This window comes from Psilocybe cubensis, chromosome 9 (genome assembly GCF_017499595.1).
Source record: "Psilocybe cubensis strain MGC-MH-2018 chromosome 9, whole genome shotgun sequence".
Lineage (NCBI taxonomy): Eukaryota > Fungi > Basidiomycota > Agaricomycetes > Agaricales > Agrocybaceae > Psilocybe > Psilocybe cubensis.
The window spans coordinates 1,684,596-1,706,491 of record NC_063007.1 but is presented as its reverse complement, the minus strand read 5'-3'; the positions used below and the strand labels follow the sequence as shown (position 1 = coordinate 1,706,491).

Genomic DNA, 21,896 nt, shown 5'->3' with positions numbered 1-21,896 from the left:
TATGTCCTTGTCAATTGTCCCCATCAGTAAATCATTGATGCCATCAAAATTGCGTGATTAATACCGGTTTTTTACTTAACCGGTATGCTTGACTTAATAATCGGTTACTATCATAGAATTTCTGTTAGTTTTTGTTCCTACCAAGGGAATATGGAAATTAAAATACTAGATATTAGCTAGGTAGATAGGTTAGCTGCCATATGGTAGAAAACAAAATTAGATACCATTACATTATGACTTTTTAATTGCAAGTTAAACATTTTGACGCAGATAATTATCGCTCATAACCAAAAATTTTATAATAATGACCTCATTCAACTGATTTAAGGCCATTAATTAGTCACAATCAATTACATACCAACTGTTTTGCATGCTTTATACACCTCTAACGGCAAGTAGAGGTAAATAGAATGCTTTATTGTTATCAAAAAAAATTTAGCATGAATGACTAGCAGACTGTGGTGGCATAGAATAAAGAATAATAAACATTATGTATCTAGCTATTATCTTTAATGCCACTTCAAATAACTTGTCATATTAAACTTGTTGTGCTGTTCATACTGGCCATGAATTAATAAGCAGACTGTGGAAATAACTTGCATATAGTGTATGCAAGTTATTCTCACGGTTGCCGCACTTTGCATTGAGCAACTTGAACTTCTCTGGTAATTCCTGATATATTACTGAGATGCATTGCATATACTTTAGGTAAAATACAAGTATTTTTGGCAATAATAATTATTTTCAGTCCTAGTTTAGATGATCTTATTATATTTTACTTGCTGTGGTGTTTGTACTGGCCGTGAATTAATAAGCAGGTCGTGGGAATATCCTGCGCACACTGTACGCAGGATATTCCCACGGTCACTACACTCAATTTGCATTGAGCACTGGCCACTTTGGTCAAGAGATGGTCATTTTGAATAATGTTTTCCATGCATTGAATGTATTTTGGGGAAGAAATAATGCACTAACACTTGCAAATTATGCTTGAAATATGTTTCCACACAGCCAATTGTGTTCACAGCAACATCAAACTATGCCAAAAAGAAATATGCGCACCAAACAAATGTTTTTGCACACAATATTGTTTCACTCTTGATGCACTTTTCAAAAATAAGAAAATTATATTTATGGGAAATATGTCCCCACTTGGGCAGCCATACACATGAGCATTCTTCCATCAGTTTTCCATACGGGATTCTCCCAGCAGATCTGGAATTCTTCAATATTTAGCAGGTATGAAAATTATAATAGACAAGTTCTTCCTTACAATTAGGCCTTATAACCTGTGCAGCTATTTTTTGTGTCTGACACAACTAAGCTTGTAGTAGACCTAAGTCATAGTAATTAATCATAACCTTGCCCAGTATCTAGCTGTGCATTCAGAACATATTAATATATATTAACTATGTTATATAAATCTAGATTAAAAAATATTTTATACAATTGTGAGATGTAAAGTCTTGTCATGCCACGCTTTGCGTTGGACCACTAAAACAAGTAAAATGCAAAACGGTGGAACCTGAAATAACCAGGCCAGTCTTGAACTGGAGAAGACAAAACAGCAAATGTTCATTGGGTTTGAAGATAGGAGCAAATAAATTTTTGGGACGGAAGGCGCGGCACATATAGCCCAAAACGCGGTCGTTTAGCTTCTTGCAAGTTCAAGAGAAATGGTAGAGGGTTTTCAGATCCATCTGATCCATGTACATATCGTCCATGGGAGGCGGAAAGACTCTAAAAAATAAGTAATAACCAAATGAGATAAAACAGTGAACATACTGTTGGAAACGGGGGGATAACGCGGAAGCCATGGGTAAAACAGTGCGGAGAAAAGTGCATTGTCTATACTACGTCAATAAATATATTAACCGTAAGCCGATAGACGCCCGACATAGGGGAAGAACAAATTGGTATGCGTGAGAAACGATCATGAATCAGAAAATCAAATTCAAATAGTACAGAACGCCCAGAACCCAAGAACGCGTAATTATTTCTATTTGAACTCTGATTGATGAAGCTACCGATATTAAGGAACGTGTGTGCCTGCACAGTTCTATTTCCAACCTTTCAGACCCATAGTTCAAAGAGTGCATTTGTTCCATCTCTAAGTATTAGTACAATATATAAGCACGTTGGCTAGATGGTTCCACATGGTTTTAAAAATTAAACAACAACGCAAAAAAGTGAATTGAGTAGGACTATTGTTGTTGGGTATAATTAATTTTATGGAAACGCACATTCACATTGCGATCAAAACAAATCAAAAACAACCTTTAAAGTAACCAATGGTAAAAAGAAGTCTCAGAATGAATTGGAAAGGGGTTGCTTAGGGGGTCCGGTGACCGCTTAAGGAAAATACCGATAGCGGTAACGACATTGATCGCATCAATAATATTTTGATGGGGACAATTGGCGAGGACATTTTTGCTCGCTGGGTTGTGGGGATAAAAGAACTCATCTTTACTTACGTAAAGACTCGTAATCCTACGTCGATGAGTTATTGCAAATTCTTCGAATATTCTCCGTACACTGTCGTACACAGGTAACTATAAATCACACTGAATCTATCCATCGAAAGGATTGTCGAAATGGCAACATTCATTACTGGTGGAACCGGGAAAACTGGGCTCGCCCTTGCCAAACTACTCCACCAAGCGGGGCAACCAGTCCTTGTTGCTTCTCGCTCGGGGAAAGCACCAGAACCATTCCAAGCTGTTGAGTTTGATTGGTTCAATCCCGCAACTTTCAAAAACGCTTTCCAGACCGGTACCACCATCGATAAACTCTTTATTGTCGCACCGTCGGCCTACGATGCCATTCGCCATGTAGAACCATTCCTAGAACTCGCTGTGTCTCAGGGGGTTAAACGATTTGTAGCTATCACAAGCACACAATCTGAACCTGGGGATATTCCATTGGGCACAATACATCAATGTCTGTTGAACTTGAAAGTCGACTATACGATTCTCAGACCGACTTGGTTTATCGGTAAGTGGCACAAACCCTCCTAAGCGTTCTGCAAATTCAATAACGAGAGATCTTAGAAAATTTCTCTACCACGTTCTATATGAGCATCAGAGAGAAGAATGAAATATTTTCTTGTGCAGAAGATGGGCGCGTACCTTTTGTATCAGCAGAAGATATAGCCCAAGCCGCTTTTGATGCCTTTACTGCTGAAAGGTCCCCTAACAAAGATTACTTCTTGGTTGGGCCAGAGCTATACTCATATGACGAGGTAATTCACGCTTAGAATATGGTCTTCTATAACTCACGTATTTATAACAGGCAGCCAAGCTCCTTTCTTCTGTCCTAGGGAGAGAGATCGTTCACAAACGACACACAGTCGAGCAACAAACCCAAATCTTCGGATATTTTTTGGCGCCTGAGTATGCCAGACACCTGGCACATGTCGAACACTTGATCGCATCGGGAGCAGAGGAAAAAATATTAGATGAGAGTGAGGATCGCAAGTACGTGGGCAAACACACGTTGAAGGAGTATTTCGAAGCAAACAGAAATATATGGATCAAATAGGTGGGTTGAGCTTTCGACGATAGATCGATAATTTGTTCTGATGAAGTAGAGAAACTTAGGGATGACAACATATGGAGTATACATTCATTATCGCCGTCACATTGAAATCCTCAAAACCGTGTCCGATGACCAATCGATCGATTTATGAATTAGAAGATTTATGATAAGTTTTGTCAGCCACTCTAATGCCAAGTGTCTGCAATAATGAAAGTATATCGATCGTGTCGCTAAGTTGTTTGTTACCTCCGATCTTATTCGTAATAAAACTGTGCACGTTAGACGGAGTCCGGGCGGCTATGACAGAACGTTACACTAAGCAAATTTCTGTAATTTCGCGTAGGATTCATGATGAATAAGATTGACTGGCAAGCAGTTCGGTGATGCTACAACAAACATAATTCAACACAGCTACATTTGCGGACATGAGGTGGCTACACGTCGCGTGCGGGCTAAATTTGGGAGGTAATAGAATGATACCTCCGAGTTGGACTTACATTTAATCTGGGTTGGAGAAAGCCATGGTCATCCACAGTATCAAAATGACCATCCTCGTCACAGGCGGCAACGGGAAAACAGGTTCCATACTTTGCAAACTCCTCCACAGCGCTAATGTGCCATTCCTCATTGCGTCGCGTTCTGGGAAGGCGCCTGAACCTTTCAAAGCCGTCACATTTAATTGGCTCGATCCAACGACATACGAAAATCCTTTCCAGGCCGATCCGAATATCGACAAAATATACATTGTCGGTCCCGACAACGTCTTTGAACAACTGCCGTATGTGAGGCCATTCCTGGAGTTGGCTGTGTCAAAGGGAGTAAAGAGATTTGTCGCCTTGACATCTACTCAATCTCAGCCTGGGGATCGACCAACGGGAGTCATCCACCAAGTTCTGTTGGACCTTAACGTTGAATTTACAGTACTTAAGCCTACCTGGTTCATTGGTATGTCTGCACAGTTATTATTTTGTTGCCCGACACTATTCAGTACACTCACACCGCATATTCGACAGATAATTTCGCTACCATGTTCTACACCAGTATCAGGGAGAACAATGAGATAGTTACAACGTCAGGAAATGGCAAGGTTCCTTTCATTGCTGCTCAAGACATAGCAGAAGCTGCTTTTAAAGCTTTGACCGCGGATAAAACCCTTCAAGAAGAATTTTTAATTCTAGGACCTGAGCTACACTCGTATGACGAGGTATGACCTTTCCAATCTCACGAAAAGCTCCACTCAAAACCATGTGTCTTCAGGCTGCCCACATTCTTTCTACTGTCCTGGGAAGGACAATAACTCACAGGCATATATCAGTCGAAGAAAAGACTCAAATTCTCAGTCATTTCTTATCGCTCGAATATGCGGCATACCTTGCTGACATCGAGCATAAGATTGCCGCGGGATCGGAAGAGAAGTTTTTGGAGGAAGCTGATAACAAGAAGTTTGTGGGGAAAAGAACTTTGTTGCAATTCTTCCAGGATAACAGAAACTTGTGGATTAAATGAGATGCAAATTTAGATCGTAGTTGCATTCTGACAGATCTAATTGTGGAGAGCAGCACGAGAGAAATTACTTTATTTTAGATAATACACACTATATGCAATGGCTACTAAGAAAGAAAAAAAAACGTCCCGAGTCTGTCGATAGGCAGATGTCCGAATCATATCATAAACAAGCGTCCACAGTGGCGCGTAAGATAACGAGGATAATATGATATTTCAATCCTTCTCATAATTCGGACCAAGCCCCAACGACTTGCGCACATATGCAACCATGAGGTCGTTTGACTTGACGAGTTTCGTGAAGCAGTTTCCAAAGGTAAGACCGTGACCTCGCAGGCCCAAGTAAGAGGCACCTCCAGCCTACGAATAAATGAGCCAACAAGTCAATATATATACATGCAACTCACCCTTCCATTACTTATCCATAGGAGTTCTGGGCTTTTGTTGTATGTCTTCTTGGGCACCTTTCCTTCAAGGTAGCTTATTACATTGGCAATGACTACCGCGGTGTGGCCCATTGAGATTTTCATCAGCTGCTTCGCTTCCGGCCAGTCGATGATATCTCCCAGGGCAAACATGTTTGGATGTTGATCAATTTGAAGTGTCGGTTTTACTCGAACATAGCCTCTATCCGAGAGGACATTGGGGCGAAGAAATTTTAGAAGTGATGTGTTGGGTCGCCCGCCGCGGGCGAAGAGGAGAAGGTCGCAGGGTAGAGGAACCCCGTTTCCCGTCTTAAGTGGTGCGTGTGGGTTTGGCGTACCTTCGATGGTGTCGTTGAACAAAATGTTGACACCACGCAGGCGGATTCGTGATTCGATATTTTCGCGAAATTTATCTGGGTAAATGTCTCCCAGTAAAAGACGATTGGCATGCACAATTGTAACGTGTTTATTCTAGAGTAAATAATTAGTATATTTGTGATTGCAGCAAAACAAGGTAGACATACAGGATATGCATCTTTTATTTCTCCCGACATTTCTGGATCCTCAAATCAGATTTCGCTCTATTAATTATATTAACACTCACCTATTCCTACGGCACCTCCTCCAGCGATAACGATGTGTTTAGCATCGTGAATTTTCTTTTGCCACGATTTAACGTGGTCCTTGAAACCTTCCTCATCGTTCGGAAAGGCGAGATGTCCATACCAATTAGAGCCTGTTGCAACCACGAGAACATCATAAAGAATTTTTTCGTCCCCTTCCATGACAACAAAGCCGCCTCGTTTGAATGTCGGGTCTTTGTTTTCTTCGATGGACGTGACGGTGCCGACCTTGAGTTCACCTGGAAACTTGCCAAAGACTGCATCGTAAGGCATAAACACCGAGCCTATTGCTGTGTCCTGGCTAGCCAAAAGCCTGAGAGAAGCAGGCAGAAATGTAAATCTGGGGCGAGAGGTGATTAAAATAAGCCTGTGTTTCTCCGGGTTCAACCTGGAGGACAGACCACGGACAACTGTCGGATCTTCAGTATGAGACGGCTGAAAGATGATAGAAGTATTGACCTTCGGCGCCCGCCACGCCTCCTCCAACAACCACAACGGTCTTCATGTTGAATGATTTCTCAGAAATCATAGTGATACTTGCGAAGGACAGACAGAGGAGGGTGGTGGGAGATAACTGAGAGGCATCACGGTGTATATCTATACCTCCTTTCCCCAAGGACGATACTCTTTTGGACAGAAGGTAACAGGGACTCTCATGTCTAGATCAGCTCAGACGTACTGGCGATCATATTTTGACAAGACGGTACTGTTCCCATCTGTTGGATGGTAGCAAAGTGAAAGCGAAATGGGTCAAGTCCAATTGCTGTGCGACTTCCTAATTTGGCAATTATTTCCCATGTTGGCATTGTGGCTCCGGAGGCGAGTTCTCGGCAGACAACTGACAAGACGTGGTACGTATTCGAGATGCACCATGTCCTTGATCAGTGATACAGAGTCGGTGTCTTTTCTTTGTCCGTTTAGCTAACAATACATCTTACTCACACCAATATGAACTCCTCTAGCTTTCTAATTCACAGTGTGAGGCTGTCATATCTGCGGGACGTCGAGGACCCATATGGACCGCGCATCATCACTCTTGACCCCGCATACCAGTCAAATCCATACATTCTTGCAGCCTCTTTGGCAGATGTTGAGCGTTGGCCAGAGCTGGCTCTACCAGCCAGTCCCAACTTGAGCGAAGATGAACAGGAAAGACCTCTGGGCTTGCCTGGTGCACGGTTGAAGCACACCCAAACCATAATGGGAGGTCGCACAGGAGGACTGGGAATGCGCATCAACGCCAAACGGGCCTCGACATCTAAACGCATGTCTGTTACGCCTCAGCAACTCGACATGAAGAACTTTGTGTCAGGAAACGCACCAGTACAAGAAGCGCTAAGTGAAACAGTCCCAATAGCCAAAACGCTGGCACGATCGGACCCCGGAGGCGAGAGTTGGATAAAGATTGAGGAATCGGACGATGAAAATTCACCAGAGCCGACTGTACACATCCATCAGGCGACCGCTCCTGAAGAGGCCCCAGTGACGAAGGTTGTGCAATTTATTCCCAAATTCAAAGGAGCTGCAGAAATGGAGGCTCGTAGACGTATACGCATGGCTGCACGCAGAGGGCCCGGTGGTGCTATGACGAGACAACCTCAACCTCAAAATCTCAGCTTTGATACATCATCGGAGGAAGAAGCAGGAGAACCAGTGATAAGCGACGAATCATCGTCGGATGAGTTTGAAGAGGTTGGAGGGAAAGCAGCGGAGAGCATGGATGAAGGCGACGAATTTGACCCGTAAGTGATCTTACTTGTAGCCCATGCTCTTTTTTCACTTTTTGTTTAGAGTCTTTGCTGCGTCGCGTGTGCCTCCTACCTCAGACACCGCTTCGGATGACAATTCAATGTTTTCATCTGGCGTAAATTCGAATCCGAGCACTTCGGTTCCTATATCATCCTCGCAAACAAACAACCGCATTCGGCCGCGCTTGAGCCCAGTATCAGAAACCACAGGACGCAATCCACAGCGACACAGGCGTCCCGAGGGTGGGGTAACAACATCGAGGACCCGGGGAGACAGCACCACATCTATTCACACATCGTCTCCATCCGCCCAATTATCCACCTTTGACAACCTGTTTACTCGCAAGAAGGTCACGCCTTTCAAGCCCCTGAAATCGAGTCTGACAGCCATGCTCGCGTCGTCGGGCAGCTCGTCTAATCCATTTGCCGAGATGTACGCTGCTATTTCAGGACGAGGAGAGTCCGCGTCGACGAATGTGCAAGTCTACTTCCCGCATGCAAAGCAGCCTCGTGGCAAGGCAATGGACCTCAATGTAAAGCGCGATGCAACGGTGGAAGAAGTAATTGGTTTCGCTCTATGGTCCTACTGGGAAGAAGGGTGGCAACCCAAACTGGATGAAGGTCTCTCAGAGAACGACCCGAAAGCGTCAACAAGGCTGTCAGCCGTAGGGTGGATATTGAGAATAGCAGAAGATGATGGGGAAGTCGATGATGATTTTCCACGTCAGTTTCTTTTTTTAAGTTTTCTGATGTTCTGACTTGGATGCTAATTTTTTAATGCTAATAGCACCCGACCGGATGGGCAAGGTCGTCAAGTTCAACGCGGATGCTTATGCTGTTTTGGAAGCAACTCCAACTCAAAGTGATCATTACAAAACTTGGTGCTCGAGTGCAACTATTGATTATATCTTTTCCAGTTCAACAAAATCAGATCTTGGAGAGCAAAATTCAGCGTCGTCCTTCACGGACATCTGCAGCACGGAAACCGGAAAAACTTGCTGTGCCCAACGCGCCTTCGACCGCCCCTGCGAGTACAGCCTATGGGTCTTCCCTTGGATCGGTTTTATCAACCTCTATGGGGCCGTCTCAAAGTCATGGTCCCCAAATTTTCTTGCGTATTCGGGTGGCAGACCACGCAGATGTTGTGCACATTTCAACTACCATCGAGGTGTAAGTTTCTCAGTTATGGTGGCCTGGATCCCATCACTTGATCTTGATTGTTAATCGCTACCCTAGGTCTGCTGGAATGTATTTGCAAGAAGCCTTGGAGTTGGTCTGTCGTAAAAGGCGGATCGAAAATCCTAGCGAATATGCTCTTTTACTCGCAGATAAGAGTATCATTATTCCATTGGATAGAACAGTAGCGAGCTTGCAGGGTAAGACGGAGCTGTTGCTCGTAAAGCGGAACATGCTGCCATATATGTCGGCTGTCCCTCTCAGGGGCGTTGGAAGGACAACAGATCCGAACGGTGCGTCTTGTTACTTGCATTGCCGTTACGAGGGTTGTTACTCACGTAATCCAATTCAGCCTCTATCTTCAAGCCCAACGAAACTACGGAGCAGCAAGTTTCGGCGGCACTGGATTTCACGACCTCGTACAAGGTAAATATGACACGGATTTTCAGTTTGAATATTTCCTCACCAAACAATTCAGAAATACACCATCTACCGAAAGGTACCCATGCTTGTTACGCGCCAAGAACGGACACTGGCCATCGATGGAGTTTATATCCATGTGCGCATTATTTTTGACATCTCCTTATGATATTTAGATCTCATACTCCTGACAATGGTAGATCATGCCATCCACTAATAAAGCGAGAGCGGTATTCGATAGCGGAAAGACATCATCGTTCCACATCAAGAGTATCGCAGACTGCCAACAGTCGACCAAGACATCATCGATCTTCAAGATTATTCTCAATCGCGGAGCAGGCAACAAACGATATGATTTTGAGGCGGAGAACCCCAGACTTGCAGGTACAAATCCATTTCGTATAAAAATATACAACACATTGACGTGAATTGCTTTTGTCTCTCAAGCTGAGATTGTTCAAAATATCAAGAACCTCAAAATGGCCGTTGAACGTTCAGGGACCATCAGCAAACAGCGGAGGAGTAGGCAGATTGTATGAAGCTGATCGTCCGCCACAACCAACACGTATTCTCCCTTTCTTATCTCGCTGATCATCTCGCACCCTCTTCACATAGCGTTCCGTGCACCGATTCTTTCTCTTTGTATTTCATCATCATCATCATCACCATCTCTCGAACTTCAAGCACTCCCTCTAGCTTCTCGTCCATCTTTATCTGCATTCTCCAATCCACACACACAGCTTTTCTTTCGTGTAATTTATCTTGCATTTGTATTGTCTTCCTACAACGCCTATTCCTGGATTTTACACATCGCTCACCTCTTATGACATGACATTGTACCCTCTAACTACTATACAAATTTTTTGGTTCCCTGTCACTTCACAGGTTATAATGGTCCTGAAATTTTGAGGCTTTATATCTCTAATCTGATTGCAGTGATGTAGGTTTTTTTGTTCGCATTCATGATTCACAAGGTCGATGTTTCAGCTGTCAGGTGAATTGGTTTTGTTTTCTTGAGATGCTCAGCGAATTCTTGGTGTACTGAAACGCTATTTTCCAGTCCCTGAGCATCAATTGAAACAAAGATGATGATAAAGAGTATGGATCGCCAAAAATCGTAGATGGCGAGGTGATAATTTATTACTAGGTGGAGTAGAGAAACAAGAGTGTATTTATGTCCAGGGCGGGGGATTGAAAATTGCGAAGTAAAAAGACATAAGGAGAAACTACATTAGACGCTCGTAAATATCATTATTCCGGGGCTGAAATTATGCCATATGGGTTTCCTGAGGCATCTTTGGGCTCTTCGGACTTTTGGGGCTCTTAGGGCTAAGCGCCGCCGGAGAAATGCTAGCATCGTTACCCGAAAACGTCCTGAGCGGTCTGCCCCTCTGCAGAACCTCAAAGATCGACTTCCTCCTTGTCATCGGAGTAGTGATTGTCTCCGCTGTTTCGTATCCCGGCTCGCCTTCCATGACGATCTTCATCGTGTTGGTGTCGATGCGGAACTTGAAGTCCTTGAGTGCTTCTTTCATCTCTTCCTCACCGTGGCGGTTCGCAAGGACGTTTCCGACTCCGGTCGAGGCTCCGATCGAAACTGCTGATGCGATAGTTCCGGGTTCGTGCTTCAGGCGGAGATTGCGACGGTCTTCGCGATGGAAGAGGTGGACGATTGTGCCGAAGAGTGCGAGAATCAACATGGCCACGGCAAGAAGGTGGGCGGCAACATCGCTACGCAGAATTAGATAAAATATTGCAAGGATGTCGATGGCGCTGACCTTATCCAAACGTGCTTTCTAAATGTCTTGACGTTTACGCTGAAATCTTCATTGTCAGGCAGGAAATAAACTTGGCGCGCAATGAGCGCAAGATATATACTCTATCATAAGGAGCGACTGTCAGCATCCTCATAAATAAACCTTCAAAAATGCAGTCCCGCTTACATAGACCTGATCAGAAAGAACATGAAATGATCCTGCCTCGAAGCTTCCGACATATCCCTGAGGGCTCTTCACAGCCGCCTGATAGATGCTAGCTGGCAGTTGAAGCTGGGTTGCATTTTCTCTCGCCAAGATAAATTGATCCTCAGTGCTGAGCTGGAATTTGATGCCGTTATAAGCACGTCCATTCAAAGGAGGCCCAGTAACATTAGCCGACAGGGAGGAGAAATTGGAACTTGAAGAAAATGGGCGTGTCTCTGTCAGTTGAGTGACGTTACCGGTGCCCACATCGATCCCGACGTTGACTTCCCATAGTTCAATTGTCGGTGAACAAAATGTGACCGAGGCTTGGGCGGAGGGGACGTAACTTGGAAAAAGGTTTGAGTTCAAGGTACCTTGTATCTGGGAGAAACTAACGCACGAGAAGAACCAGAAAACGACTTGATTGAATTGATCAGGAACAGTAGATGTTGTGCAGCTCGGCGTGTCAGTGCCTGTGCCAGCATATATATGTTAACAGGATAAGCTATAATTTGGAAAATATTTGAACTTTACCAAATAGTGTATCAGTAGTAGAGTTGGATACACTGAAGGTTATTGAGCAGTCGCCAACCACCGCGGTATTGGTCCACCTTCCCGGACCCACTTGTGTCATTTGGACCTATGAAATATTTTAGATGCCAATTTTCGTGACTTTTACTACTGATTACGTTGCATACCTGAGCCGGCTGACAGTTAGTGTTGCTCTTGATTGCATTGGTATTCGCAAATGCAGACCCATTTGAGACTACCGTTGGAAGCTATTATTCAAGTGGGTGACCCATGAGCTGAAGTTTAACACGCCACATTCGAAAAGAGCACTCACCTCAAAGTTCGCAACTGTATATGGAAGACGAACGAATGGCGGTGGGTCTAAATTATATAAAACAGACGCGCCTGCATAACCCGCAGCAGCAAGAAAAGCTATAAACGAATTATGATCGATCAACAACACATTGAATGAAGGTTCATGCCATAAACGCACAGGAAAGGTCGTTAAACTGCAGGTTTTGATTTAGTGATATGGCCTGCAGATTTTTTGTGCCAATATCTGCCATTAGATGGGTTAATTTTTGTTCTATGGGTCGGCAATGTGCGACTGACTCGGTAATTCTGTCCACGTATCTTTGACTACGAGCAAAGCAGAAGCAAGTGGTTGGAAGCTTAAAGTCATTAGGACCATCAAAGTAGCGAGCGCCACTAGATAATGATGATTGGAAGCCGCCTGTGTCCATACCAAAAAGTTGCTGACGAATTTACATCAATGAAACAAAGTCGATTAATCAACGGGAAGATTTACTTTTGCCTAGTATAATCCAACAAAAGACTTCGGTGAGGGGGCGAATTGCCGTGGACTAGATCAACGTAGGGCTACCGGGAAATTAAGATGGTAAGCATAAGATATTTATAACTTTGAGCAGACTGACCTGAATTTTCTTAATTTCAATATCCGTCCACGCCCACATAGCTACAACCTATGTATCAATAAGCACCTCGTACGATAACACGTTGAAGAAATACTCATTACAATGGCAGCGACAATGACGGGAGGCAAGGTCTGTAACAGAACAGAGTTAACGGAGTTTGACGAAGATGAAAGCGAACCATCATACGTAGACATAATGCATTGCGTTGGCCGCATTATCAGATTCCTTGGAAGGCCATCCTAAGGTAGATATTAACATAACTTACAAATTGATTAGGACAATCGAGAAACGTCACCTTGATTTTTGTTGCTGAAGTGCAATGCTACCTCTAGTCCAATTGCACCTAATACCAGAAACACGACGAGCGGGATCCAGAAGTAAACTCTTAGCGGCAAAGGCACGAAGAATTTGCGATTTGGATCTTGTGGGCTGGGTGGGTTGACTGAAGGAATACAAATAAACGGACATGGTTTGTCAGATAGTCTTATGTGACATACCTTGTCGAAATTTGTCGGGTCTGTAAGTAGCAAATTGAACGTGATTTTCCTCGCCTTTCGCCTCCGAATCGAGCTTCTCTTGGGAGATGAGAGCAGTTTTCGACGCCTCATCAAGTTCAGAGTAAGAATCAGCATCCAATGTTTCAAGAAAAGAGACAAGGCAGCATTCGTACCACTTCGTAGCCTAATTTTGGTATAGGTTCCTCCACTTTGTCTCCCATACTACTGCTCCAGCCAGTTTCTGTGCGACGATTCGGTGACAGTGTTAAAGACTTCCTGGTGAGTGATTCCCCGGCTTTGACTTGTGAAGGAGCTGAATTGGGGTCCTGCAGAGAAGAAGAGTGTCCTGAGGTCTGCATCTGAGCCGGATTTGGCTGAGGGTGGCCACTGCGACAAAAAGGGAACAAAAAGGCGGGTTGGTGCCTTTATAGCGGGGTCAAACCAGGGTCGAATCTGAAGACAAATCAGTAATTTGCCTTAATGTCTGAACGCCTCGTGGCTTGTGCGATGTTTACAAGCCCTCTGCGGTTGACCAAGCGATGTCGACTAGGTAAGAGGCCGTAAAGGTTGGTGGGAAAACAGACTGGAATGCTGCTAGCCAACCACTGACATGCTTATCGAAGCAAAGAACAGTGATTCTGATGCCAACATTTCCGTCCAACTGCAGACGTCTTTAGAATCATGAAGCTGTTTTCGGAGTCATGTTTCCTGGGAAGGAACGACTGCCAGTGCAAGTGTCGATCTAAACATAGACATGATGGCATCAGTCATATTACCTAGTTTATCTCTCCATTTTTCTTGCAGGCAATAGTAAGCAAGGCTGGTAGAGGCCGTTTGAAGCATCATGATCTGTTTTTTTACGGTGCGCCATTAATCGAAGTTGCATGGACACCCGCTTTCGCACGGGATTATTGGGACTTGTCCGTCCATCCGTACGCTGTATTTTGAATCCAGGGACCATTCTCGGGTTCGCACAGTCTATGTCATAGGGATTAGTTCCCGTTAATGTGAATTACATATGTTTTCTAAAACTCAGAATGACTCTACATTGTGATTACAGTATTTTAAATTGTGTAAGCCAATAAAAATAGAAGGAAACGAATGAATTAAAAGATATAGATCATCGAAGAGTGGTTGAGGATTTGGATGGTATAGCTTGAAGTCATTTCTACGGGATGTTTGCATCAAACGGGGTCCTGTTGTTGCAATGCAAAGACGACTTTGATGCTCATCGCCCGCAATGTGTAACTGTTTTGAACACACAACTTGAATGCGGCTTGTTGATTCCGCATGAAGCGCAATGGGCCGATATGCCGCCTTCCTCGGCTTGATAGCAATGTCAATGTCATTGATGGTCGATTGTTTTCGAAAGACACTCAATTTTCTGGTTGATGCGCAGTGTTGGAGCTTGTAAACTACTTTTATTAAACGTCTCACAAAATGTAACCAAGAACGCAAGAAGAACGATGCCAGGAGGGAGGACGTAAAATTTCATCTACAACACAAATTAGCCCATGTCCCTAGCAGCAATGGTCGTAACTACGAGAGGTTTTTTCAAGTCTTGAAGGTAAATTTATAATACAAGAGCTCCACAGTAGGGATGAGCAAGGGAGGAAAAGAGCAAAGGGAGAAATCACAGGCCTAAAGAAAGAGGGTCAGTGAGGGGACGTGAGGGCCCCTCAGGACGCAAGGATAGTCTGAAGATGGCATTCTGGCAGCTCAGGGAGCTGGTAGGTAGATTAGTCTGTACAAAGCCAAAGGAGGGGCCCTCCCCTTAGAGGCGTTAACACACACACACACACACAAAAAAAAGAATACAAGAGCTCGTTTTCTCAATATGTGACATTAGAAAACCCCCAAAACCATAGAAGAACATATAGAGTGTATAGAAAAAGTACCTCTACAAGACTATAAATAGAGGAATACCACAAGGCGGTGGCTCTGGTAGACACCAAGTCCCGCAAGTCCCACAAGAATAGGCAACATCAGAGTAACTTGATTAAATTCCTGGATGGCACTCCTAGCGCACCGTAGTTTTTTGCCACTTGCTCAAGAATCTACAATACATCTACCATTTCCTCCATTTTACATCGTTATTGTCAAATTCAATACATTCAATGGTGCGGGCACCAGTGCTTCAGGCTCAACGGTGCGTTGAAAATGGTTTCGTGGAAAAGTGTGTGCCGTACTACCCCTCGTACCTGCATCCTTGTTGGTATGAAAAGGCTACACCTAGAGCGATGGGATGTTTGGATTTGAAGGGTCTGATTCGGGCGCCAAGATAGACGAATAAAGCTCAGGGCTGCGATACCCCACGCCTTGTCAAAACTCATGGGCGGGCACTTCTTTGTCGGAAAATAGAGTTTGATGAATCTTGTCTAAACCAAATTTTCCTCTCTTGTGCTTCTACTACGCCACGACGGGTCACGGCGTCAATCTAATTCTCTTTAGACATGAGCCATATGTGGGCTTTCCCATAGTTACTCTCGATATCAATCTCTCCTCTTACTCCAAGTCCAAGCCTCTGGTATATCTGAACCTGAACAATACAGGTTAGTACTACGTGAAAATTTATGGAATAGTCGTGGGCGCACATCTAGTACTGTTGTGGTTTCCAACACGATAGATGAGTGGGTTTCCTTTGCCTGAGATATGGGACAAGTCAAGCAAGCTTTGATCTAAGATACACAGCAACTACTCGCCTGTTTTTCGACTAGACGGTATAGAGCTTTGCCGTAACCTTTACGATGACGTGCTCTCATTACCCCGAATATGTGCAGGTGCCAGGAGTTATGCGTGTAACCCGACCCAAGAGTGTCAGCATTCAACCGAGTCATGGAAGGAATGAACTACCGACAATGAGAATAAGCGATTGCGGGACATCCTGAGATTAACCAGAAAATACATAATCTGTCCACCACTTTCTCAAGTCATCCGGTGCGGCCTCTAGAAACTGATTCCAGCCCGCCGCGCGCTCTTCTTCGCTAATGCGGCATATAAGTCATTTAATCCATGGACCCTCAATATGCACAAACTCGCCTAGAGAAAGAGCTTGATCCGGGCGGATACCATAACGCCACGCCGACAATATCTTCTGGTTGTGGTCCCAGCGTTATGACGTGGACCTGACCGCCAATGAGGGCTGCTCTTATATTGGCACCCAATTGAAGGGGTTCCAAGTCCATGTTTCCACCCACGAGAATGTTCGTAAAGGGATCGCCTGATAGAGCTCTAGTGAGCTTTCCATAACGTTTCATAGAGATTTCTTGATAACCTTTAAAAGCATCAACCAGGACCTTGGTGGCTTGCTCTACCTCTGCCTCTTTTGAAAGATAGCACCATTAGAGCGAAATTGGCAGTATTCAAAGCTACACAACATACCTGAGGGGTCCACAAGACGCTTCACAAGAGGGTATGATGTTTCAGCGTGCAACAAAGACATTGCTATTACAGTTAGGCGAATGAGTTCAGGATATGATCAAACGACGATACTAACTGCTTAATTATTTGAATATTACAAATCTCTCGAATCCTTAAAATATCCGGAGAAGACAACTGGACCGGAGAAAATATGTCAGATCACACGTCTCCAATTTAAGTTCTTTAAAAAAGGTCTACCAGGGACGACACAGAAATCTAATTATTTACGAAAAGGGTTTCAAGGTTATCTAATATGTTTCACTGGACATAAGCCATATGCGACCTTCTCCAAAAGGGCTCGATATGGGAGTGTCCGCACGAACATGTAGTCCAAGTTTGCTGTAAATCACAACCTAAAAATAAGATTGTGTGATGTCCGTTATAGAAATTTTATAAGAAAGGATATATACATTTTTTTCTTTTACTGTGTGCAACACAATAGGTACATTCGCCTTCTTTGCCTGCAGTTCACCGGCGTAAAAAAATTACCATCATAAGATACAATTGTTTACTCACTTCAATTGACGCGAGTTTGAGCAAATCCCTTCCAAACCCTTTCCCGTGATGAGATTTCATGACGCCTAGATAATGCAAGTGCCAGGCTTCTAGCTCGTAGTCCTTTCTATACGTCTTTTTAACCAAATTTCCTACAGTTGGAAGGAACTTCCACGATAGTTCGTCATGTAAATTGATGTATATTATTGCATTTGTCTTTGAGTACTCACATAATTTATCCACCACCCCCTCAACAACCCTGGCATATCCGCTATAACTTGATTGAGTCCAGCTGCGCGTTGTTCCTCGCTGTGAAAGGTATGCCCAGGGTGTTAGTAAGACAACTTGAAGTGACAAAGGCATATGCCATACCTCGAGAAGGGTCCTGTTCCCGGTGGAAACCAGATCGACGTCCCCACAATATCAGAAACTTCAGGTCCAATGCAAAGAACATGGATCTCCCCATCGATGATTGCCGCATTTACATTAGCGCGCATGTTCTGTGGGGCCATCTCCAGACTACCGCCCAGGAGAACCTTTCCAAAGCCAGCCTCTGAGTGTGCAAATGAACAACAAGGACGAACTTACTAAGCGCATAGCATAGAATGCAATAAAGAAGAACACTCGCCTGTAAATGCATCCAAGAGAACTTTAACAAGCTGCTCTATTTCGGGCTCTGCGCATTTTAGAAGGGTGTTTGTGGAGGCATCCGGTCTTGTACTCGTCTAGAGCCTACCTGTAGGGCTTAAGAGTCGCTTCACAACAGGATAAGCCTCTGTCGAAGCCATTGGATTTGACAGTAAAGGTGAACTGGGATGACTTTGCCAGTAGTGGACTTCAAACAAATGATTGTACAATTGATATCGGCATTAAATGCATGCGCACTTGCGAGGCTGTTTGCACTGGTTTATATGTAGCACCTTGACCGTCTCCACCGGTTGTAGTCAAGTTCTGAACATGATTCGGAGGACTTAAAGTTGGGTCAGCATGCCGTAAGTTACACACGACACCCTACTACCTGGAGGAACCTGGAAGACCTACAGGCAAGATGCAGCATAATTTGTAGATTTTTACTGATTTCCGTTTATGTGTTTTGTGCCTGATATAGCGAAGTCTTCCAGAAGTTTATCAGTGTAAATGTAATGAGCGCTCATCTGGCGCTCAAGAGCCAGATCTATTGTTAATGCCGGCCTTTCTGTTGGATGAGACTCGAACGAGATCATGATGCAGGTACGAACGAAATTTCGCAACTTCTCCCAAAGACGATACCTTGTGTGGAGGAACACGCTTCTGGAGGAGAAGTACCCTGGGGCAGTTTTCAATCGAGTCGTTATGGAGAAATTTCGCGGATGATTCCTTCACTCTCACCGCTAGCCTCACCACTCCTTCCTCGGACTGGATATCCGCGCGGGTGATGAGTACCGCAATATGCAGTTCTGCCAACGCCCACTTCAAATCCCTCAGCCAACAGGGCCGCCTTTTGACTATTCAACGAGGCCTCTGTTTGCCGTAAAGCGGCCAAGTCTGTGATGCCATCAATTGTATTGGATCACATGTAAACTTGGTGAATTTCATTGCAAATCGTTGTCGAGTCCCTTTCAGTTTCATACCACCATCATACGTTTCGTCTGTTAACGACCAGGTTCTCTTTTGCGCTCCATCCACTCTCTCAATCACATTCTTTTTATCTTCTCTTCAAACATGTACACATTTAATGTAAAGCCAGTCATCTTTGCTGCCTTTCTTTCGTTGGCGGCTGTCGTTACAGCACAAAAGAACATCACCGTACCCGTCACCGATCCTACCATTCAGGCATACCCCCTTTTCTCCATTTAATATCATGAACTGAAGCTAAAGAACCTTTATATCTGTTGATTAGTATGGTCCTGGGACCGGTGACGCCAACATCTGTAGGATCGATTCAAATGGAAATGTTGTAGCTGGACAAGCAGGTTGCTACAATTTGCCATCAAACTGTTCAGATAGCATTGCAGCAGGCCAGAGCGCGGATTCATCTGCATCCTATAAGTTTAAAGGTATTTTTTGCATTCGTGCATAAAGAGTTCTATAGCTTGACCTGGATTCGTGGATCATAGGTTCTGGGATTTATATCACGGGTGTTCTTAACTCTCTTTCGCCCGTTTACACCGTCGATCTGGACGGGACCTCCAAAGATGTCGATGGTGTTGTAGACTCACTTCCATTCACCTGTGCACCTCTTTTCTCTGCCACGAATCTCGACCCAAATGTCGAACACACTATACGCCTTAGCATCAAAGGTCCCTCTCCGAATCGCAATATGACCGTGGATCCAGATGGCAAGTTCCTTACCTTCGCTATGGCTAATTTTATGTATGCCGTGCTATACTTTCCCGTTACGAAGGAACTGATGATGTGGTGATGCATAGCTACACTGTCCCAGATGACGCTCAAACATCCAATTCCGCTGGTACCCAATCCTCGAAGACTTCCACAGGAGCGTCACCCTCTCCGACTAGCGCAGCGACAACAATCGGAACGAACACCTTCACTTCTTTGCTTGGGGTATTGGGTGTTGGGATCATGTTCAACTATTTTTAGCCAGAGCTCACTATCCCTTCGCCTAATTGATAATACACCATGGCGGAGCAGCACTCCCGTCGAACACGGTCAAACTGAATTGCATGTCACGTAAAATACGCAGGCGATGCCGTAGGAGTGTGATACTGGTCTTGTGCGGATTTATGCGACATTGTTAGAGTCGCCTTTTGGTATTGTGCCCCTTTGCTGTAACCAGGAGGACCGTGGCTTTATCTGAGCCTTGCTGAGGAATCCAGGTAAGCTGATTGTTTCTTGATCAAACTCGATCTACATCTATCCCAGTCACCACCTTAAAAAAACGTTTATTGGAGGCCGACGCCAAGTCAAGCCTCACGGTTCAGATGAAGTACAAATATGTGGCAAGTTTCTTGGTTGGTATATATATATGTCGTAACGGTTGGGAGTATCTGTCGCAGGCGCCATAAAGTTCTGCGGTGGTAGGGCGCTTATTAATTGCCGTCTATTTATACTGCGTCATGCTACTCTACGAAGCCTCTTCACCATAAATCCCTGCAAGTAATAAAGGTCCCAACAGTTCTGTTGAGGGCATTGGGCAACTGCTCTATCCTGGGAAGCATCCCGACGTCGTTCGGCAGCATAGCTTGACCTCTAGATAACATCTATTCATTTTTTGTGTACGGCTACGTCATGTCGTAGGGACAATTTTCCACACGCGTGTGTAGCCATCGTCGCCGGTGGTAGCTAGCAGGTCTTCATATCCTTCTCGAGGACACCAAACAACCGAGTTAACATCGTGTACACCGTGCGCTGACGGTATTGATGCAATCAGTTTATGCCGAGGTGGAAGAAGACTGACATTTCCGCTTGTGTTATCCTCCAAGATGGGTTCCTGTGTGCGAGATGAGAATAGATCATTGGGGTAGAGTAGAATATCCACGTACCGAGAGCTCCCATATAAGAACCTTCCCGTCCCCACCTGCACTCGCCAACCAACCAAGACAACCAGGGGTAGATTTTCGGACGGATTTGGGGGCCTTATTCCAGCTGACGCTGTACACGCTCCTATCATGGCCTCCGAGCACCAGCACGCACTCCCATTTATGCTCAGCGACTCGCCTCCAGACTCGCACGGTCTTATCGTCGCTTGACGATGCGAGGTAGCTGCTGGTCCCCGGGGACCATGCTAGAGACCACACTGTTGAAGTGTGCCCAGATAGCGTAGAAAAGCAATACCAGTCGTCAGAGGGATCTTCGATGTAAAGCTTGATTGTGTCGTCGTAAGAAGCAGAGGCAAGAATCTCCTCTATCGGATGCCAGCTGACAAATTTTACGTCTTGAGTGTGTTCCATAAGAACAGAAATGGTTTCGAAATCGCCGTCAGGGTGTACTATGGGTGGTCAAAGTTGAACGATATTAACAGTAACAGGGGGATATGATAGACATACCTTCCCAGATCCAGACGGTCTTATCCCTGCTGCAGCTCGCCAATAGCGTCCCGGAAGCGGAGTATGCGATACACTTGCATTCCGTTTCATGTCCTTCTAGTGTGCTTATACACTCCCACTCATCCGCTTCCTTTTCCCATATCCCGATGTTGGAATCGAACGATGCGGTCGCAAGTGTCTGGCCTGCAGGCGCCCACGCGACGGAGCGCACTGTCTTCGCATGCCCTGTTGGTATGCTAGTTATCAATTGAAATTCGAGTCCCGGGGTTGCTTCATTTGAGCTGGAGGCATAGGAATAGAGTCGGACGGTTTTGTCAGCTGAACAAGATGCAAGCAATGGTTTTGCCGGGTTCCAAGCTACGTGCCAGGCACGGTCTTCGTGACCTGTATTCCATTGGGGCTTAACAAAAGGATTTTTGTGAAAAATAAGGGAGAAACTAGCCTGGCAATTCAGCGATGGATTGAACTTTGTATGGGAGATCGACGTCCATGATTGGAGTGCGTTAGTGCGAAATAAAAACCAAGTTAAACCCGACGGGGTTAGCGATTACATTATGCAATCTATAGATAAGATAAGATGGTTTATTGTGAAGATGAGAACCAACATGTAAAAAACAACGCTTTACAAGAGACCTTACAGGTTTTCCGTTCATAGGTGTG

General features: G+C 44.6%; 8 protein-coding genes across 8 annotated transcripts; 4 read left to right on the top strand and 4 right to left on the bottom strand.

Annotated features, from left to right (window-relative positions):
* Positions 1-2,594: 2,594 nt before the first annotated feature.
* On the top strand, positions 2,595-3,540 carry JR316_0009973 (Agroclavine dehydrogenase; the record flags this gene model as incomplete). Its single annotated transcript, XM_047895652.1, has 3 exons — positions 2,595-2,994; positions 3,051-3,241; positions 3,292-3,540. 3 exons carry the CDS (start codon positions 2,595-2,597, stop codon positions 3,538-3,540), a joined length of 840 nt encoding a protein of 279 aa, XP_047745371.1.
* A 539-nt stretch (positions 3,541-4,079) lies between these two features.
* On the top strand, positions 4,080-5,043 carry JR316_0009972 (Agroclavine dehydrogenase; the record flags this gene model as incomplete). The annotated part of the gene is made up of 3 exons (XM_047895651.1): positions 4,080-4,482; positions 4,551-4,741; positions 4,795-5,043. The coding sequence occupies 3 exons, from the start codon at positions 4,080-4,082 to the stop codon at positions 5,041-5,043; spliced, it is 843 nt and encodes a 280-aa protein (XP_047745370.1).
* Positions 5,044-5,256: 213 nt separating this feature from the next.
* JR316_0009971 (Apoptosis-inducing factor-like protein A) lies at positions 5,257-6,593 on the bottom strand (the record flags this gene model as incomplete). Its single annotated transcript, XM_047895650.1, has 5 exons — positions 5,257-5,400; positions 5,448-5,936; positions 5,990-6,021; positions 6,070-6,498; positions 6,548-6,593. 5 exons carry the CDS (start codon positions 6,591-6,593, stop codon positions 5,257-5,259), a joined length of 1,140 nt encoding a protein of 379 aa, XP_047745369.1.
* Positions 6,594-6,959: 366 nt separating this feature from the next.
* Positions 6,960-9,971, top strand: JR316_0009970 (Target of rapamycin complex 2 subunit sin1; the record flags this gene model as incomplete). The annotated part of the gene is made up of 10 exons (XM_047895649.1): positions 6,960-6,982; positions 7,051-7,830; positions 7,880-8,559; positions 8,624-8,698; positions 8,754-9,006; positions 9,073-9,305; positions 9,365-9,438; positions 9,491-9,571; positions 9,633-9,816; positions 9,880-9,971. 10 exons carry the CDS (start codon positions 6,960-6,962, stop codon positions 9,969-9,971), a joined length of 2,475 nt encoding a protein of 824 aa, XP_047745368.1.
* A 729-nt stretch (positions 9,972-10,700) lies between these two features.
* On the bottom strand, positions 10,701-13,694 carry JR316_0009969 (uncharacterized protein; the record flags this gene model as incomplete). The annotated part of the gene is made up of 16 exons (XM_047895648.1): positions 10,701-11,163; positions 11,211-11,311; positions 11,376-11,739; positions 11,794-11,866; positions 11,928-12,033; positions 12,092-12,172; positions 12,238-12,335; positions 12,397-12,462; positions 12,516-12,658; positions 12,712-12,782; positions 12,839-12,879; positions 12,933-12,969; positions 13,025-13,077; positions 13,134-13,280; positions 13,336-13,441; positions 13,509-13,694. The coding sequence occupies 16 exons, from the start codon at positions 13,692-13,694 to the stop codon at positions 10,701-10,703; spliced, it is 2,136 nt and encodes a 711-aa protein (XP_047745367.1).
* Positions 13,695-15,772: 2,078 nt separating this feature from the next.
* Positions 15,773-16,777, bottom strand: JR316_0009968 (uncharacterized protein; the record flags this gene model as incomplete). The annotated part of the gene is made up of 7 exons (XM_047895647.1): positions 15,773-15,874; positions 15,939-15,980; positions 16,038-16,184; positions 16,241-16,319; positions 16,375-16,555; positions 16,610-16,657; positions 16,717-16,777. The coding sequence occupies 7 exons, from the start codon at positions 16,775-16,777 to the stop codon at positions 15,773-15,775; spliced, it is 660 nt and encodes a 219-aa protein (XP_047745366.1).
* Positions 16,778-18,951: 2,174 nt separating this feature from the next.
* On the top strand, positions 18,952-19,651 carry JR316_0009967 (uncharacterized protein; the record flags this gene model as incomplete). The annotated part of the gene is made up of 3 exons (XM_047895646.1): positions 18,952-18,966; positions 19,130-19,286; positions 19,347-19,651. 3 exons carry the CDS (start codon positions 18,952-18,954, stop codon positions 19,649-19,651), a joined length of 477 nt encoding a protein of 158 aa, XP_047745365.1.
* Positions 19,652-20,476: 825 nt separating this feature from the next.
* Positions 20,477-21,727, bottom strand: JR316_0009966 (putative cytosolic iron-sulfur protein assembly protein 1; the record flags this gene model as incomplete). The annotated part of the gene is made up of 4 exons (XM_047895645.1): positions 20,477-20,680; positions 20,733-21,178; positions 21,237-21,636; positions 21,704-21,727. The coding sequence occupies 4 exons, from the start codon at positions 21,725-21,727 to the stop codon at positions 20,477-20,479; spliced, it is 1,074 nt and encodes a 357-aa protein (XP_047745364.1).
* Positions 21,728-21,896: the final 169 nt, after the last annotated feature.